The following is a 19,789-nucleotide window of genomic DNA, read 5'->3' on the forward strand; positions in this document are numbered from 1 at the left end:
AACACTAAATAAAACCGTTAGGCTATCTACTAAGACAGCTCAGGGTGCCAGCAGTTTCAGCATCAGAGTGATTGGATGTCTGGGTATGTCTCTTTTCCACTTTGATTTCCATGAAAGCTGCCTGTGAAGTCACCAGATCTCAGTGTGCCTGAACTTGTCGTTCTGATGTGCCGAGTTAAAGAGGCTTGCACCAGACATGCAAAAGGCTTCAGAATGTTTATTGAAGTCCATGCCATTTATCCAATTTTCTGTGCACATGTGTATACACCACAGTTGTGCTTTGATCCAGATTCCCAAGTGCACAGAGTATGAAGCAATGTGAATCGCTGTCTTACGTGTATGTGGCGGATTCTTTGTTTGTTGTCATGGAGACGAGGGTTGAAATTCAAGTTCATTGTTGTGTTCCACTCAAGTTTTAATTAAGGATTTTTAGCTTTCATGGATCGAGCATCATTTGATCCCTCAGAATTGGACTTTTGTCTGTTCTTCATGTGACTGTGAAGGCATGACCTTGTTGACAACAACTTTCATGTGACCTCAGAAATGTTGTTAAGACACGTTGATAGAATTAATTAATATCCCACAGGGGCATCTGTTGTTTATGAAGACGAAAATCAAGCAACAAACCTAATTAAAATGAGATGTCTTTCAAAGGTATTTTGCTGTTGGTGCTCTAGAGAAGATATCTATATGTGACAAAAGATGAGCAGGAATATATTTGACTTAGAGGACAAAATTAGGCTGTAAGTGAACACTGTACAGTGCCCATCACTCATACCACATTACAACATTTGCAGAGAGTTCAGAAGCAGCTCTCTTTTCACATTCACAAGGCTTTATTGTAAAGTGGTGACTGCACTAGAAATTTCTGAGTAAAGCTTTTTTCTTTAAAAAAAATTACTAGCAGAGAGGATTAAAGGTGCACTAATGCACGAGAGAGGCTGTAATTCAGAGTCTGGCAAGTCATTGATGAAAGCATATTTTCAGCATAATTAGCCCCTGATTAGTTTTGAGCTCGTTCTCTCCGTCTGTTCTGTTGTGAAAGTCTCAGCTCTGTCCACTGAGGAAGTTACATGTACGTCTTGACTGAGCTGTTTAATTCGAATGCACCTCAGGTCTTCAGCACCAGTGTACAAGAACTCAGCGTGACGTATGGAGTCTCATTTTCGAAGTGGGCGAAGCCGTCACGGTGACACAGGCCATTTAGGTGACTTGTCAGGGCTCTCCGGAATTCAAACATGCCTTGTAAACGAGTTCTGTTTTTCCATGTTTCTAAATGACTATCCTATACTGGCTTTATTACACCCCAGTAATAGAGTCCCTTATCAGTTCACTGAATGTGATACCTCTTGCCACCTTGAGCGTGTCGATCCTTTGATATAGCGAGTCTCAGAGATAAATAAGATCAATTGACTTATGTGCACGATAGACCTATTTTTGAGTTAGACAATTAGCATTAGCAACAACATGTTTATTTATCAGGGGCTGTTCTCATAGGATGTGTTCTTGTGTCCATAAAGCCTCTGCAAGAGTCTTGAGGTGCATTTTTACAAGTTGTACAATTTTTAACGTAACCCGCAACTCGTGGCAAAAGATGTGGAGAAAACAAGCAGACGCATTGCAACGATCAAAGACATCCATCTAGTGCAGGAGTCTGCTACCTATGGGATAATCACTGGCACCTGACAATAGCGAAAGAGGTGTATGTATTTCATTTAAATAAAGTTCCTCGAACTTGCATGTACATTTTGAGGTAATCATTCCTTATAGTCACACAGCCTGTTAGAAGCTACTAACCTGTGCTAGTCAACAGAAGCACACAGCTCTGAAAAACCATTCAGGTGACTGGAGGATCTAGTGGATGCATATTAATACCAGGGGTTTCCAAAATGTTTTGACTGCTCAGCTCCTTAGATGTAAAATATTTACTTGAAGTACCCCCTGAATCTATTATAAGTTAATACTTCAATAATGTAACAACACATTTGTATATTCACGGTTTTCTGATGTTGGTTAAAAGTCAAATGACATGCAGGTAATAATTTTCAGTAAATGTTTTTATTTGGTTGTGTTTATTTTAAAATTAATATGGTAGGTTTGCGCAACTTTGCAAAACATTATATGGCAATTATTTTGTCATATATGAAGATATTAACAGTGATATGACATTTCATCTCATATGAAAATGTTGCATATTGCTGCTGCTGTTGACATCAACTAAGACTTCTTTCAGGGTCTTTATTATTAAAATGTATTTATTTTTAACTAATTATAAAAATTAAGACATAAATATAATACTGTTGTAAATTACTATTGCTCTGTAAAACAAAAAAATATTTGACACGCGTTGGAGATTATTATTATGTAAATAAAGTGGTAAATTATGGGTTTTTTTAGCAAACAAAGCACTCGCGTCACTTCATAAAATTGAGGTTAAAAAACTGGAGTCAAAAGGATTATTTTTATGATCTCTTTACTTTTCTAGGCCTTGAAAGTGGTAGTTGCTAGACTGTCAATGAAGGGTCATAAATCTCTCAGATTTCATTAAAAATATCTTAATTTGTGTTCCGAAGATGAACGAAAGTCTAACGGGTTTGGAGTGACATGAGGGTGAGTAATTAATGACAGAATTTTCATTTTTGGGTGAACTAGCCCGTTAATATTGAGCCTATATCTTATATTCTTCATTTTGAAATGTTCAAAGCCTTGAACTTTTATTTTGGGGGAATACTGGTGAAGTTCTGTAAACTTCTGCCCACAGAAATGTTGGAAATTATGCAAAAAAATAAAGTGAACCAAGTGCACATTGCATTCCAAAAATGCACATTAAACTCACAGCACATACAGAGATGGAGTTCGTGAGAAGCAGCATTTACTGTGAACCGGAACCACTGAAGGATGACATGATACGTCTGGCTTGTTCATACTTAGTGGTGTTGCGTGTGTGTTTTTTTAAGCTCTTACAAGCGGCAGCCTGAGAATATTGGTTCTGACTGTCAGTGCATAACAGTAAATCTCTGCTTTCAGGCCCTTGTCTTTGAACCTGGGTCCATGCTAATAAATACCCATGACCTTATTCTCCCTAAGAAACTATTTCCAAGGGCACTTTATGCCCTCGCCATATTTCCCAACTGCTCTCAGCTGTTTCATCATGCTTTTTGAAAGGGAGTAAGGCTAGATCATTATGTGTTTAGTCTTGCTTTGTGTTCACAGCAAAATTGATGCTTGTTGTTCAAGGCAACCTGGGCCCATTCTATTAACAGTGGTGATAATTAAAAAGCATAAAGTGCAAATGAGTGTAATTTTCCGTGGTTGATGTAGTAGATTAACAGGAGGGGATGGGCAGCATTCTTTAACACAGGCAATTTCCTTATATTTATGTTTTTCCCCCGTCTCTATTTAGGATTGTCTTTATATAGCTTAAGTATGAAAATGTGAACAATATGATTTGTATATGTAGTAGTGTGATTACAATGTTATCCCACGGGTGTGTAAACTAGATAACTGTCACCCTGTGCTCATGCAGGGCTACTAGCTGCTATTATGCTCAGCTGATACAGAGAAAAAAAGATGTTGTTACTCTTTCATAGCTCAGGAAGACAAGGATATATTTTGTCTCAGATGATTCTCCTAAAGCTTTTTAGGAAATCAAAATAGACACAAGTGAGACATGGTTGACATAGTGGGAGTACAGAGCTGTCCAATTAATATGGATAGCAAAGGTCAGATAATTTGGTCCTGGAAGAATTTGATGAAAAAGTTGAAGTTATAATGAAATTTCTCACTCTTGATGGCAGAGTTTGGTATCTTGACAAATCTAAGCACAATTTGTTTAACTATTGAGACCTTTTTCGAAAATGTAGAGGAGACAATTTTGAGAAGCATGACTAAAAGGGATAGTTCTCCCAAAAATGAAAATTACCCCATGATTTACTCACCCTCAAGCCATCCTAGGTGTATATGACATTCTTCTTTCAGACGAATATAATCCCAGTTATATTAAAAAATGTCCTGGCTCTTCCAAGCTTTATAATGGCAGTGAATGGCCGTTTCTGTTTTTAAGTCCATAAAAGTGCATCCATCCATGATAAAAGTGCTCCACACGGCTCTGGGGGGTTAATAAAAGCCTTCTGAAGTGAAGCGATGCGTTTGTGAAAGAAAAATATTCATATTTATAATTTAATCGACTAAAATAACTAGCTTCCGGTAGACGGCCTACGCAAGTCGACTTACGCCAAAAGACACTTGACGATGTATGATGTAGGAGTAGCGTAAGCTTTGATGCCTCTCGTGGTTCAAACAAACAGGGCTGGGCAACAAACTCAAGCTCCTCCAACATTTCTCTTTGAAAGTTCTTGTTCTAGACTTCTAATTCGTGACTGGTGTTTTGTTTTGCTCTATCCTCTGCGCTTCCGCGTTCATCAATGCGTTATGCGTCAGGTCAAGTGTTAGCTTACTCTTTCGCCGTAAATCAATGCATACGGCCGTCTGCTAGTTATTTTAGTTGATAAAGCTTTAAATATGGATATTGCCAATGCATTGCCTCGCTTCAGAGGCTTTTATTAATCCCCCGGAGCCGTGTGGAGCACTTTTATCATGGATGGATGCACTTTTATGGACTTCTAAACAGAAACGGTCATTCAATGCCATTATAAAGCTTGGACGAGCCAGATCATTTTTTAATATAACTCCAATTGTATTCTTCTGAAAGAAGAATGTCATACACCTAGGATGGCTTGAGGGGGAGTAAATCATGGGGTAATTTTCATTTTTGGGTGAACTATCCCTTTAAGTCCCCATTTGCTTGCCAGTTGAATCATTGCTGTCTTTATTTTAATTGGGTATTATGATGTATCATTGTTATAGTATTGAACATAATGAAAAGCTTCCTTGGTCATTAGTTTTCATTAAAATTATTCAAAATATCATGCTATAACTCAATGCTAAAAATATTTAAAGGTGCTGTATGTATTTTTTTTTCCCCGTACTAAAGCACAATAATAGCATAATGTGTTTGCAGAGATTTAGAAAACGTGCCAAGTTCAAATACTTGTTTCTCTGAAAAACAATGCCACAGCCAGTTATTTGAAACGTGTGTTCCGTCTAGGAATGTCTGTTTTTGTTTTGGTCTGTGTGATCCCGCCGACTGCCAATTTACCCAATAGTATTTCGACACCCCAGGTTACCAGTTGACTAATTTGCAGCCATGGAAGCTAATGGAAGCTACAAATCCTCGGCAATAAAAAACATTACAAACGTATACATTAACTGATTAACTGTTTTTTCACTTTCCATTGTCGGTTCGGCTCGTTCCTGTTGTGTGTCTTTAATCTTGCAACCCGCGTAAGCGCCAAGTCTGAGGAGGATGGGGCAGGGGAACAACTCTCTCCAATATTTTGAATTTGGACGGAAGTATTTCAACCACTACCTGTCAATATTACATACTGCACTTTCAAATAATTTTTTTTACTGGTTCAGTTTTTCATTATTCAGTTGTAGTTGCAGAACAGCATAAGTCTGCTTGGGAAACACATCCTTTATATTTGTGTGGATACTTTTTTGGCTCCTTCAGGACTCCATAAACATCTTCTTCATCTTTTAAGTGATGTATTTCATTTTCTTAGTAACCTCAAAAGAAGTAAAGTGTATAACTGCAGGAGGTCAGGCTACATCTGGCTGAAAGCTTTTAAGTCCTGTGTTGAGGGGCACTGAAACCTTGTGACTAACACCGAGTTTGTCTGTCATGTAGCTTTCCAGAAAAGGATACAGCTTTACCAAGTACATCGACATCGAGGCAGTTTGAGATTTAAAGTCAAGCGTTTTATCATTTTAAAACATTTCCGTCTCTGGCAGTGAATTTTTATCTATAGTTGTGGGTATTGATACATTTTGTTAGAAAGTCGGACACACAACGGTAATTAATATGATTAATATGATTAGCCTTTGGCTTGACTATGTTATCAAACAGCTAATAATGTGTTGCAAATGTTACACAAACCATGTTCCCATTCGCCAATAAGCATCCTTAGAAATGCTTTGAACAACTCAGAACGTCAGTAGAGAAAGGCATTTAGTTCATCATAACATCGCAATATACATCTGTCCACCCGCATGTTGACATGATTAGTTACAAGTTAGTTTGTGACGTCAGAAACACCATAGATTTCAAACCGTGTTTTTGAGACTGTCTTTGGTTCACTGCGGTTTTAAGGAGAAAATTCTCAGCAATGGTGTTGACTTCACTTTCTGTCGTGACATCGTGAAGCATCGCAGACACGGCGTCGGTTGTCGTCCACTGTATGACAAACTATACGAGATGAAATGATCGATTCTTGCATCCCGACGGCCATTGTTGGCTACAAATCAACACGACACCCCACGTCAAATGAATCGTGCCAAAATCGGGCTGATATCGTGTAGTATGTGATTATTTTGAGATTAATCTCAAGGGTCAGAGGTTTCAGTGGAGTGAAAATGGATCCCTGTCTCAAGAATGTGTCTGTTCATTTTAATGGGTGCTAAATGCGCAGGCATTGAACCTTATAACGAGATTCTACACTTGTCCAGTCTCCACCACTGCTCAATAAAACGGCAGCTGTAACACGCTGTGAAGGTTTCAGTGGCTATTCTTATCTTCCAACACAGTGGCCTTCATTCCAGTGGCTCCTCAGTGCCATACAATATCGGTGGACATTCAAAGAATTGTGCTGTTTTCTCCTTGTGAGCATGCACTCAAAAAATAAAAATGTTCAATGAAATTAATTAAATTCAGGGCTTTTTTTTACACACAGTTAAATTAAGCCTTTTAAATGGATTTTTGTTTGGATTTGTTCTAGTCGTGTCATGTGAACTTGAAATTAATTTGCTTATAATGCAATAAAAATGTGAAAGACTGAGTGAGATTTGAATGCAAGTCCCTGTCCCACCACTCATTGTAGACCATGTGTGCTCCACCTTTATCTTTTTGATGAAGAAGTATATATATTTTTATTACTACTGTACTGAATGATGTCTGAGTCTTTGTGTTACTGGCACTTCTTGTGTTTATTGCCTCTTTAAGATGAATCGCTTGCTGTATTCCTCAAAAGTCACTTTGGATAAAAGTGTCTTCTAAATTAATACATGTAAATTTACATTTAATTTAGTTTTTTGTTTTTTTACATTTTTAGCTTTTTTTCAAACTATGGTTTGTATGGAAGTATGTATTGTTTATTTCAGCATACATCAATAAATGAATTAATTACCATATTTTAATTTAGTAGAGTACTTCATTAAATAAACATGATGTTTGTTAAAAAAAGTCACTCAAATCAGATTACATTGTGAAATTACAGCAACTTGCAGCAAATTCAAATGTCATCCAAATTCCTGTAAGTGCCAATTATAACCCACATGTTTCCTTCCCTGTGCCTCTGGAAGACACCATTTTCTTTTAATCAGTTATTTTTTTTCTTAACCCTGATCTCTGTGTCTTTCCTTCCGTGTGTTTTATCTCCCTTTCATTATCATTTCTTGTTTACTTTCCTCTGCGCACAAATATATTCTTTCTCTGGTAAATAAACCGCCTCCTCTAAACAGCACGGGATGAGCCGTGTTCTCTTCATCATCTATTTCAGCTCAGCGAGACACGCACAGACACGCTTCAGTCACCATACTACAGTAATTAGACATGCTCACTGCTGTCTCTTTCCCCCAAGCTCCATTGTTTAGGGACTGACAGGTGCTGTAGCCCAGGTGAACGTAGAGATGAGTTCCCACAGATGGGTCGTTGCCCCGGCTGACGTGAGCACCGGCCAGACTTTAGGTTAGACTCGTTTCTACTGGTCTGCTTGTCAAACAGACAGCACTTCATTTCAGTCTGCCAGCAATGAGTCATGTTCATTGTGAATGTAGCAGAGGAGACAAAAAAAAAAAAAAATTCCTCTCCATACAAGGCTGTTTAGTCTCTCTTTATTCCTCTTATGGAATATAGTTTTACACAAGAACAGAACTGCAGTGGAGTTAAGCTTGCACGTGCTCGGATTTGGGATTCATAACAATTCCTACTGAGCTGACTACTTAGTCATCACCATCACACTTGTAATCTGGATGTTACAAAGCAAAATGACGTTATGTTATTCTGAGGCACCGGTGCATGTGTCACAACTCAGAAATGGCTATATTTCCGTATCTATTGTTGACTTCAAAGGCTGTCAGTCCAATCAAATTATAGACCTGTTGAGTGACACCCCTTAATCTTCAAAAACCATTAACCAAACTGTGTTAGGTCAAAGAGAGTTTTTCTTCAACCCTAATTAAACACACCTGGATTAGCCAGTTGTCATCTTCAGAGTGTCCCAATGTGCATATTACACATCCAAAATAGTATGCGAGATTAGAATAAGTGTGTCTGAAAGCATAGTGTGTTGAAAAGAGTATGCCAAAAGTCCTCGGATTGATTTTTGGTAAATTTTGGAAGATCTGTGGATCTCTAATGGCTGATATTGCTCGCTTTGGAGAAGGATTCAGTACAGATCTTTAAATATGGTGGATGTGTGTGAGACCGACATTTAAGGAGAGATAGCATGAAACTGAGGGTGTGATAGTCTTTGGGTTCGTCTGAATTAGCATTCAGTGGTCAGGAAACTGATCAGGTCCTCCATTTTAAGGGCTGTCTCAATTGCACAATCTTTCCATTGCACTGAAACGTTCACACCCTAAAAAGTCCTACAATGCACTGTGAAAACTAGGGAGCACTCATGTTGGAAAAGAGAAGGGGCATGTGCACACCTTCTTTGCATTTTTGATTCCACATTATGTTCCCATGACGGAAGTTCTAAAGCGTGAAACATAAATAACGTGAGCCAACTTACTTCTCAATTTGCTTAAAAGCCTTTGTGGTGAGGAGCGTTTTTTAGGTTGACAGTTAAAATAAAAATCTTGTATGTTGTTAATTCATAGTCATAGTTAATTCAAAGCTATATGAGGTGTTAAGTTTCCTGCTGACTTGCAATTGGATTGTCCACTTTGAGAACGTAACGTTTTGTGGTGCCTGTAATGTTAGAGAAAATACACTAAAGTGCTCTATTGCTGGCTAGTACCCAACTTTAAGAGATTTAGTTGATTTTCTTTATTCAGTCAGTCAGGTTTTTAAACAATTTATCTGAATAGAGTTAATTGTTAGGACACCCATTTCCAACTGAAATCATGGCTATCCTATTTAGCCATTTGAATATGTAGTCTGTAGATGGTAGACAGTGATGCAGTTACGTTTGGAACAGAGCTTATATATTATTCTATTCTAAAGTGTCTTTTGACATTGATGGTCTCTTTCTCACTTTTCTCTGTGACGATAATAATAATGAGGATGATGATGTCGGTGATGCCAATCATGGCTGATAAAGCTATGATTAATCCTTCACACACTGTAAAGTACCAGACAAAAAAGGACAAAAACAATCCACAGTCCAATGATTCAGATAAGAATTTGAATAAAAACCTCTTCTTTTCACAGCCGTTTCATAGCTGACACACAATGCAACCAAAGCTTGTGTCATCCAAAGCATAGCCTATTGCCTTGTTTTAGTGTATATTTTCAGCGTCTGCCATTTGTGGAAATTGCACCAACACTTAACCTCACAATTTGTTTCCTGATGAATCATGATAATTCCCTCTTACCACCTCAGGCTTGTATAGGCTAAATGTAACATGTTTACCACCTTGTCGTGTGAAACTAACGGTATTGTATATACATAGTGTAATCGTGTGGTATAATGCAGTAATGTCTAAAAACATGCTTCTTCAGTGATCGAACAGTGAAGCTGTTTATGAAACTGAAATAGTCTTTTTATGGTAATCTGAATTGCCCACTCATAGCATGGTGAAATGACGCCATTGAACACAGTTGAACAATTCGGAGGAAACAACGTCATCGTGCTAGAGTACCTCAGCTGACACATTTTGACAGACTCATTATTTAGCTGACGGAAATGTGCTTGAGACCATTAACACTGACCATTTTTTCCTCACTCAGTGGTTGTGTGAGAAAAGCTCTTTAATTGTGGTTTAAAACACTTGGAAAAGAGCTTAGGCTTTTTGCTAACAAGCATGAGAGAGAAGATAGCAGACTTTTGTTCCGTTTATGTGTTTTCTGTAAAATAACAAAAGTACAATGTTTTTACCTTGAGGTGCATGTAAAGAAAAAGTGCTGCGTCTGAAATCTCATACTGTATAGTACGTAATTGGTTTAAAACCGACAGTTAAAAAAGTATGTTCTGTAAAGTATGAATGTGTGTAGAATTAATGAAATTTGAACGTACTACATCCGCCACATTGTCATTGTCATGTAACCTACGGCGCTTCTCCTCCTTTTCATAAAACCTCTCCAATGGCCTCATGGGATATAATGTGTCCATCGAAGTACAATAGGTCACCCCAGTACTTTCCGCCCACTGTTATGAATACAACGTAACAGTACAACAATTGTTTAGTACAACTACAATTACAGACTAGTTGAAACTTTGGATTTCTTATTAAAAAAATATATTTTGTGTCATGTATGCTACCTCAATTCAAATTAAATTCAAATTCAGGAATTGAAAAGGTATTCTCACAACCCTGGTAAATACCATGGTACGTAAACATGGTAATAATCCATTGCCATGGTAGGCTATATATCAAGGTACTTTTTTGATATCCTGAAATTAATGGTTTTTTTTATTAGTATTCTCTCTGCAGAGTAATTAAATATCAAATGTGTGATTGTGGTCTTTGTAGAATTTTAGCTTGTTTTTTAGCTGTATTTGTGTTCTTTTGCATGAGATGGAAATGATTCTAAGAGCTGTGGAGGTTCAGAAGTTCTCATTAATGAGATAGAAATGGTCCACTGCTGATGTTCTCTTCACATCCTGTGGTAAAGCAATAACGGGAAATCAATTTCATCTCCTGTATTTCAGGCTATCTCTGTTGACTCGAGCTCTGATAATACTACCAGACAGGCTTGCTAAGTGTCGCAGGTGATGAAAGAGGGCAGGAAAAGAGGGGGAGGACAAAAAGGGATTTTAATGCTTAAAAGGGATTTGTTCAGGGTAGCAGGTGTTTGCAAAGGTTATACACTCTTTTACCCTCACCTTGAATTATCCAGCGCTGAGGGATTCGAGTTCAAATTCCTCTGAAAAGCATAAGGGCATGCTTCCACTCTCTCATCCTCGCTAACACATCCGGTCCACTGTTTTACTAAAGTGTTCAAGGCTCTAAAATGGTTCTCTTTTGTCCGTCAGTGAGTTTGGATAATATCTTGTTCCCATTCCCAACCCACCCGGGCCAATTCAAAAACAGGACATTTCTCATTATTTTCTCTCCCTTCAATCTCACTTGAGTAATTCTCTCTTGTGATAGATTCATCTGATGCTCACCTGCATTCCTCTTTTGCTGATATAATTGACTGTTTTTGAGAGATGCGGCATATATATGACAAAAATTTTAATAAAGAAAAAGCATGTTACATTTCCTTATGGAGTATGACTCACTAAAATAAAAGTACTTTTAAGGTGCCGGATACAAAAGGTAAACAGTACTGAGAAAAAGAATAACCCCAACCGACTGTGTTCCTCCTGGTCCAGGTGCAGCTTGTTAGCTATTTGAGTGGAATATTGGATCTGCGTCATTTACTGCTATAAATTACTGGAGACGCTCTGCTGTGCTCATATTTCTTGAGATTTACTGTTTGGTTGTTTTGTTTCTGTCGGAATCTCATGGAAAATAGAGAAATATATCGCTATAGGAATATGTTTACTTGTGTTTTAAATGTGAATTTCCTGTGTACCATTTGTATTACCTTGGCTTTTTGTATATGGTACTACAGTGATTCCAGATTTTTTTTGGATGTATACAATCATGATAATACCATTTTTTTAAATGTACCATGGTAAAACTATTGTACTTCTTGAAGCAGCTTGCAGTACTGTGTAAATACCATGGTATAATTTAGGAGCACCATATTATGATAGACACCAGGGCCAGTCATATGCATAAAGATGTATACATTTCATAAATGTCAGGTCAGGGCAAGTTGTCAAATGTGTTTTAAATGTTTGCATTTACTGCAAAATCTGTTAGCCAGAATGATGACTTCATATTTTTGTATTTTCGCTTCTTATTATTATTTTTGCTTTATTATTGTTTTAATTTTAAAATAGGCTGTTTAATGGCAGGTTGTGACAACTTACCCATATAATCTGACAATATACCACATTATTTGGGGTATGTTGACACAAAATGTCAACAAGTGTTAAATGAACATTATTTTAGTTACTGAGATATTATTAACTTACATGAGAAATATTCTTTGGGAATAAACAGTGTGATGACTTGCCCCGGATTTCAAATCAAAGACCATGTTGTTATCTGACACCACAGTAGTTCTACAGCACATTTTATAAATAAACTTATTTTAAAAGTACTCCCAGGATGTCTGAAACTTCAATTATTGTCATTGACTCATCCGTTTGAAAACAATATCAGTGGCATTGTTCAGATGTGTTTAGTTCAGGGGTTCATTTACTGCAATCATTTAGGACGGTTTATTGTAGGAAATGGACTCATTACATCCATAATTAACTGAGAGTTTGCCACAGAGAACCTTTCCTGGTTTTTGTTTTTGAATAAATGCATTTTTATTTCTCAAACATTTCTTCCTTTTTCATTTATCAGAGAGTAATTAATGGCTTTTGCTGAAACTTGGCACAGGCAGGTGTATGCTTTTCCCTCGCCGTTGGAAGCTCTTATTCGTTATTATGCAGCTGCAATTAATCCCTGCACTTCCGAGTCAATACGTGGCCTGTCATTAACTCACCAAGGGTTAGGCTACAGCGAGACTCACAACTGGGCAGAAATTTAGCTTCTGAATGGAAGTGTGACAAAAATATCTTCTCACAATGGTGGGATGTGAAACTGAAGGCTTTTGCATTTAAAATGTTTTTTTTTTTTTTTAAATGTTATTTGTTGCTTATGGTGAATAATTTTGATTGATTCAATTTGAGAAATCTCATTCTGGATCTAGATTAGATCATTAAGGATTCTGTTAAATCACAAATAAATTTAATATCTTGGTTGACACAATGAGATTAATTATAGAGCTAATGGAGGATTTTTCTTAAGTCTTCTGCCTTTAATTTTTTTCTTCTGAGGAAAAAGAGGAGAATAGATTGCATTGTCTCAAATTCCAAAATGATGGAAGTTTTTCCATCATATTCTTTCCAAACCAGGTTAACTTCTGTCCGTTTTATAGCATATTTCTTATTATTCTCCTATTATTGCTGCTTCTGCTGCATTCACACCATGTTGTAATTACCATAGTCTCGACATGACACACGTGACGTTATATTCGGAGCTGTTCAGGTCCTCGGACTGGGATTATGCGTTTCTATTGCACCACAATGAATCTGCAACGGGCAGGTGGTACAGCAGTCACATTGTACAAGTTTGAGCTCTCAAACAATTCCCATTTTACAAGCTGTAGTTATGAGTTCTATGAGGACATGAACGCTTTTTAAAAGTTCAAATCCCATAATTACGACATGGCGTGAACGCACCTTTAATATTTTTGTGGAAACTGTGCTACATTTTTCATCTTTGATGAATAGAAAGTTCAAAAGAACAGCATTTATAATATCTCTTTTAATAAATAGAATTGTGTCAATCCTAAATCACCAGCCCAGTCACCAGAACTACACTTCCAAGCATCCCTTCTGATCCCCACCTGCACTCAGTCATCCATCAACACACCTGCCACAGATAATCACTCATCACCCATGCACTGGCTCATTATCTCCCTACATAAGCAGTCACGCTCCTCATCACAGTTGTCTAGTTTTGTCGTTCAACACTGAACTTCCACCTGACTACTTACCTTCGGATAACCTACCCGTGCATCGAACTATTCCGTCTTCTGTGTCTGCCAGACTTCAGTCCTCCGGTCACTTCTCATCTTAACCTGCAACGGATAGACAGACCTGTCACTCACTTGCCAGTATCACCATAACGATCTGCTATCTAGAGACTCACCTGCTAACTTCATGCGTGTTATTCAATAAACTCTGTTCAGATGTTACCTGTGTCTGCATTCTTCTGTTCCATGACAGAAGACCAGACCCAGCAATGAACAAAAGCCGCACTATGAGCCTTTCTCACAACTCTAGAGATTCAGTGAATCTGCTCATCTCCATTTTTCAAGATGATCAACCAATTGAGAGAATTTATTGAACTTTCCAACTTGGTTCCATGGAATAATGGTGCCATGAAGATCATGTTTTGGAGCGGATTAGACGACCATCTTTATCAGCAGAAACCGGCGTCAGCTACCACTTCTTTCCTTGAGAGCTATATTGATTATGTGCTGTGGCTAAGTGGCTTTTCCCTCACTGTTGGCAAGGTTGAAGAAGATGCCAGTTCCATTCATTAGCTCTCTCTATAGTCCACTCCAGCCATCCTGGCATCAGAGGTTTTGTCCATCGAGCCACCACCACCACTGAACTCCTCCATAGTACTTCGCCATCTTCACTCCTCATGCGAGCTCAAGAGTCACCAGCAGTCATGGCCGCCAAGCCAGAGTCCAGTCTTCCCTCTAGCCTGGAAGATGGTATCGAACAGTGCCTACCTGCGAGCGAAAATTGCAGATCCTGTGGTTATTTCCATCTGGAAATCCCTGAAGAAATCTGCCCCTCTCAGAACCCTACATCCAGAATCCACTTCCAAATCCATTCCAGTCTGTAAAATTCCTGAGCTTGTTCCAATGAGAGGAATTCACCAGTCCTCTAGCCCCTGAAGCGGAGTCCGGTGATAGAGGGAGGGTTAGGGTATTCGCCTCCACCCATCTTTGGCCAAGCCTAGTGTCAAGGCCACGGAGGCCAATCCTTCCCGGTTCCTTGAGCTACCGGCGCCTCCCTGACTCCCTCTATCACCAGTGCCACCCTGGAGGCTACCCTTCCTGCCAGCACCACCCTGGTCACCTGCTCTCCCCACTGGCTGTCCTGTTAAGCACCAGGGCAATCTTACTTGCCCTAAACTTTTGTATAGTAATGTATCATGGTTTCCACCAAAAATAGCAGCAATAATAAGAAACAAGCTATATAACCGACAGAAGTTAACTTGACATAAAGAATATGATGGAAAAAATGAATCACAGTTTGAGACAATGTGATGCATTCTCCTTTTCCTCAAAATAAAGGATCATGTGACACTGAAGACATGGAGTAATGGGCGCTGACAATTCAGCTTTTACGTCACAGGAATAAATTGCATTTTAAAATATATTTAAATAAAAAAGTTATTTTACATTTGTTTTTTATTGTTTTTTTTTTACTGTATTTTTGATTAAATAAATGCAGCCTTGGTGAGCATAATAGACTTCTTTCAAAAACATAAAAAAAAAATCTTAATGATTCAATGATAGTGTATATTCTTACTATACTGTATATCAACAATTGTCTAATTTCTTTCTATTTATATTTCTTCTGAGAAATCTTGGGAGAAACATTACACAGAGTTGATCTGAAAACTCCAACACAATTTCTTTTGAACTAGAGCAACCTCTGAGCAATAAAATTTACATAGCTATGTCACTGAGATAATAATATCCACATTTAAACAGGATTTGGCTTTTTTTTTTCTACTCGCCTAAGGCTAGCATCATACTATATTTCACCCTTATTAGTGTTTGAGATAATGTTGGATGTGGGCCACCATGGTAAATATAACACCAACACCCCTGCATCCTTCTGCAACTGTCAACCGCTGCTCCATTTTCAGCTGGGGTTTAATAAGATGCCACACCGCTTCTGCGTAGATTTGCGTGATGAATCACAGAGCTCTGAGCGCAGGATCAGTTTGTATTTTTCAGTCACATTGTTTTATTTGGCCAGTCTTACTAATTTATGCCCTGTCAGCTCTGGCTTCATGGTGTCTCCATGTTAAAGGGGCCAGATGATTAGAGCTGGATGCTGCAAACAAGGTGCAATGAAGAAGAACAGATGCACTGAAAATGTATTTTATTTTAAACTATAAATGGCCAATACTATTTCAGCATTAACAATATTAATCTATAGAGAATCCTCATGGAAAAATAGGTAATCTGCAATCAAAATTTTTTTTTGCTTTGCAGGACTGCCAAAGTTAATGTTCAACTATGTATGTGTGTGTGTGTGTGTGCATTTATCTATCTTTTTTTAATTCGTTTTTTTATTTATTTGTAATTTCATTTTTAAAATGCCTATACAGTTTTTTTTTATCTTTCTTACTGGGGGTTTTAGGACACTGCTTTAGATTAATATTTATTGTGGAAAGTATTACATTTATTTCTTTTCAGGTTTATGCAATTATCATTACTTTAATAGTGGGTATAATAATATAATTAAATCTTTTTCAGATAATATTTTAACATCTTGCTTAAAAAACAATAATTTAATCACATGTTGTTGTTAAAAACATTGTTTTATGTCATGTCATTGCATTTACTGTAGGAAGACTGAGAATTGTGGCACTCTTGCATTGTTAAATAAACTCTAGATATGTTTTGACAGATTAATTTAGAAGCTAATATGGAGAGGACACAGACATGAATGAATTGTTTAATAACATTCTTTTGCATGATTTGTGACCTTAGCTGGGATTTTATTACAATTTAATTTGTTTATAAGCTGCATAACTGATTCCCTCATTAGGTTATTGTGACTAGAACATTGTCATGATTTTTAAAGGCTGCCATTGTCACTAAATTGTTTTAGAGGCAATGCATTAAAAAAAGCATTGGTGGCAACATTCTTTCTACAACAATTAGGGCTCCTTGTGAATGAGACTGGAGGGAATATCTCATTAAATTAGTGTCGCATTTGACAGTGAATAAGCTACGGATGCTAAAACTCTTTCCCTTGATGCTCCTGGAATATCAAGGCTTTTTTAGTTATTGATATAGTTAATAGTAAATGTGTTTTTAAAGTTTTTGCGTGTTGATGACCTCATTTGTTTGCATGAACAGAAGATCAATGGTTCTCAACAGGTGAAAAAAAGTCTATATTCTGATAAATCACATGTCTGCTCTCATGCATTTGCAAAATTGTCCATTTCCCTGTCAGGTTAATAATTTTGCACATGGTAGGCCAATTTAGTGACAATATTAAAATCATTTGAAATAAATAAAATTAAAATAATTCCAGAGCTTGCAATTTCAAGAACTGAATGTTTTTCAGGGTTCACACTTTTTTATAACTAATGAATACATGTCTCTAGTCGAATCTAGTCATTCGTGATTGTGGGATAAGTACTTTTTTGCTCACAAATAGCAATTTCTACAAAATAAAATATTTTACAGTTAGACAGAAAATAATTATATTCATTATAGATATTTCCATGACCTTTTAAGATTTTATGTAACACTAAAAAAAGTTTATTTGTTAACATTAGTTAATGTATTAACTAACCTGAGCTAACAGTGAACATTAACATTTAATAATCTTTGTGAATGTTAGTTAATAAAATACATAAAAAAAAAAAAAATATATATATATATATATATATATATATATATATATATATATAAATATTTTATTATTATAATTATATTTTATATTTTAATATAAAAATATATATTTCTCGATTTTAATCGATTCTTATTTTTATGAACCAAGAAAATCTGTTTTCAGTTGATGAATTAACAGAACTTTGTAGCGCGCCTTCCATCCAATAAATCGCACTAAGCGTTGTGCTTTGTTACTTTAGATATGAAACAAAGTTTCAGATTTAAAATTCTGTCCATTTTATTATGAAATTCAAACAATGAATACCATTTTGCTGCTCTTTAATGTGGCGTGACAGATTCATATAGCGCCTCAGCTGACTGCTCAATCACTTTCAACCTTGGAAAGACTTAAATAAAACAACTTGAGAACAATATGTGGTGTAACATTACCTCAGAAAAGCCATTCAATGACCATAAACTCAATAATTAGCAAAAAAATTACTCTAGAGAGGAACATTTTACCAAATATATGCACTATATTACATCTTACCTTTTTTTTTTTTTTTTTTTTACTGTTCTTCAAAATGTAATGTAGCCTATGTTTGAATAAATTTGTCAAGTTTTTTTGACAGCCACCATTTAAATGTTTATAGTTCAAAACACAAATTTGAGTAGAAATATAATGATGTAATTATAAAGTTAGTAATGTACTTTATAAAAACTTTCTTGTGTACAATTTAAGTCTTTAATATTTCAAAGGTAAATTTCAACCTTTAGTATTCTAGTACAATTGACTCCCTGAAGTCTCCTTTTAGTACCTTCTAGAAGTCTCGCTTTAAAATGTCCTTTTATATCCAGGTTTTTCAAGACCATCGAAACCCGAATCGGAAGCTTGTTTTGTCTTATTTTAAATAATTTTAAGTCATCTTGCAGTTTTTTGGAAGCATGATGAGGCACCCTAATTAATTGTCGCCTTTCCCTATTTTCTCTTTAAACAGAACGATGCTGAGAGTCTGGCCTCAGGATGTTGGAATTGGGCACGTGTTCGGTCAGCGCTCAGACCCTCTCTGACCGTAATGCCCTGGCAGTCCCGTCTTTCGGTCAGGGCATGTGTGGCGGGAGCACACCCCCGCGATGTTTCCTCCTCCAGCCCAAGGACCCGGAGAGCTGGCTCAAGCACCGGGGAACCCTGGAAGACGGCTCCCTCTCCTGTTCTCTCCTGGAGCCCCAGAGACTGGCTGACAGTTTCCTGTACCATGCATCTAGTTTCGATACACTTTACGTCCCCCACGCCCACCCGGTGGGTCTGGCACCATCCTCCCTGGATCTGGGGGGGTCATGCGAGGGGGCGGCCGCGTTAGGCCTGGACCCCGACATGCCCGTCAGCCCGAATATCATTAACAGGCGCAGGGGGGGACTTATTGAACAACGGGACATCATTAAAGCACATCAGGCGCACAAGATCCAGAGCACCCCACAGGCTCGGCGCAAGGAATGGGAGTAAGTGGCACGTGCATACACACAGCATGCAATTGAATTAGCTCTTCGCACACTTCGTAGAAGTTTCTTTATTGATAGGCTCTTATTGGTCACACTACTTAAAGAAATACTTCACCCAGAGATGAAAATTCCATGTTTTACTCACACTCATGTCATTCAAACCAGTAAAAATAATAAATTTTTAATAATGCTGTTTTTGCCATTTCAATGAAGATGCTTCATTTAAGCTTCAAAAAGCACCATAAAATTACAATAAAAGTGGTCCAAATGAGTGGTGCTTTATGTTCCAAGTCTTCTGAAGTCATACGATAGTTTTTTGTGATGAACAGACCAAAATGTAGGATGTTATTCACTTAAAAGTGTTGTTATTAGAGAAATAGCAATGTCTGATTCACCAACAAGTTGTCCTTTTGTGTTCCATGGAAGAAAGAAACTCATATGGGTTTGAAACCACATAAGGGTAAATAAAAAACGAGTTTAAATTATTCATTTTTGGGAGAATTCCTTTAAGATAGCTATAACCATAAATAGACAACACCACTAACCACTCGGTGAGTTGCACAGTTTTGAAAACGAACGTTAAGGGTTGTTTTAAGGACATGTTTGTGCATGCCCGTAGCCAGCCACTCTGAAGTGGTCAAAGGCGATTCTAAACGAGTCAAAAAGTCGAGACAAGACCCATCGTCAAAATTTCTGTGTCCACCACTCTAGTTCATCCAAAACAAACCAGAAAAGAGACTCAAAGTGCTACATACCGGAATTATCCTTTAAACAGTTGGCTTTGTGTGCTTTTGAGGG

At 37.3% G+C, this 19,789-nt stretch overlaps 1 protein-coding gene across 7 annotated transcripts in view; it reads left to right on the forward strand.

The window, feature by feature from the left end:
• The window catches only part of cacna1ea (calcium channel, voltage-dependent, R type, alpha 1E subunit a), a 149,566-nt gene that overhangs the window by 4,257 nt on the left and 125,520 nt on the right, over positions 1-19,789 (forward strand). For all 7 annotated transcript variants that reach the window (XM_079897248.1, XM_079897247.1, XM_079897246.1 and 4 more), the window contains exon 2: positions 18,490-18,991. In XM_079897248.1, the coding sequence (XP_079753374.1) occupies positions 18,516-18,991 (476 nt within the window). In that variant the 5' untranslated portion in view covers positions 18,490-18,515. The remainder of the gene's footprint in view (positions 1-18,489; positions 18,992-19,789) is intronic.

The sequence above is a fragment of the Squalius cephalus genome (genome assembly GCF_949319135.1).
Source record: "Squalius cephalus genome assembly, chromosome: 16".
Lineage (NCBI taxonomy): Eukaryota > Metazoa > Chordata > Actinopteri > Cypriniformes > Leuciscidae > Squalius > Squalius cephalus.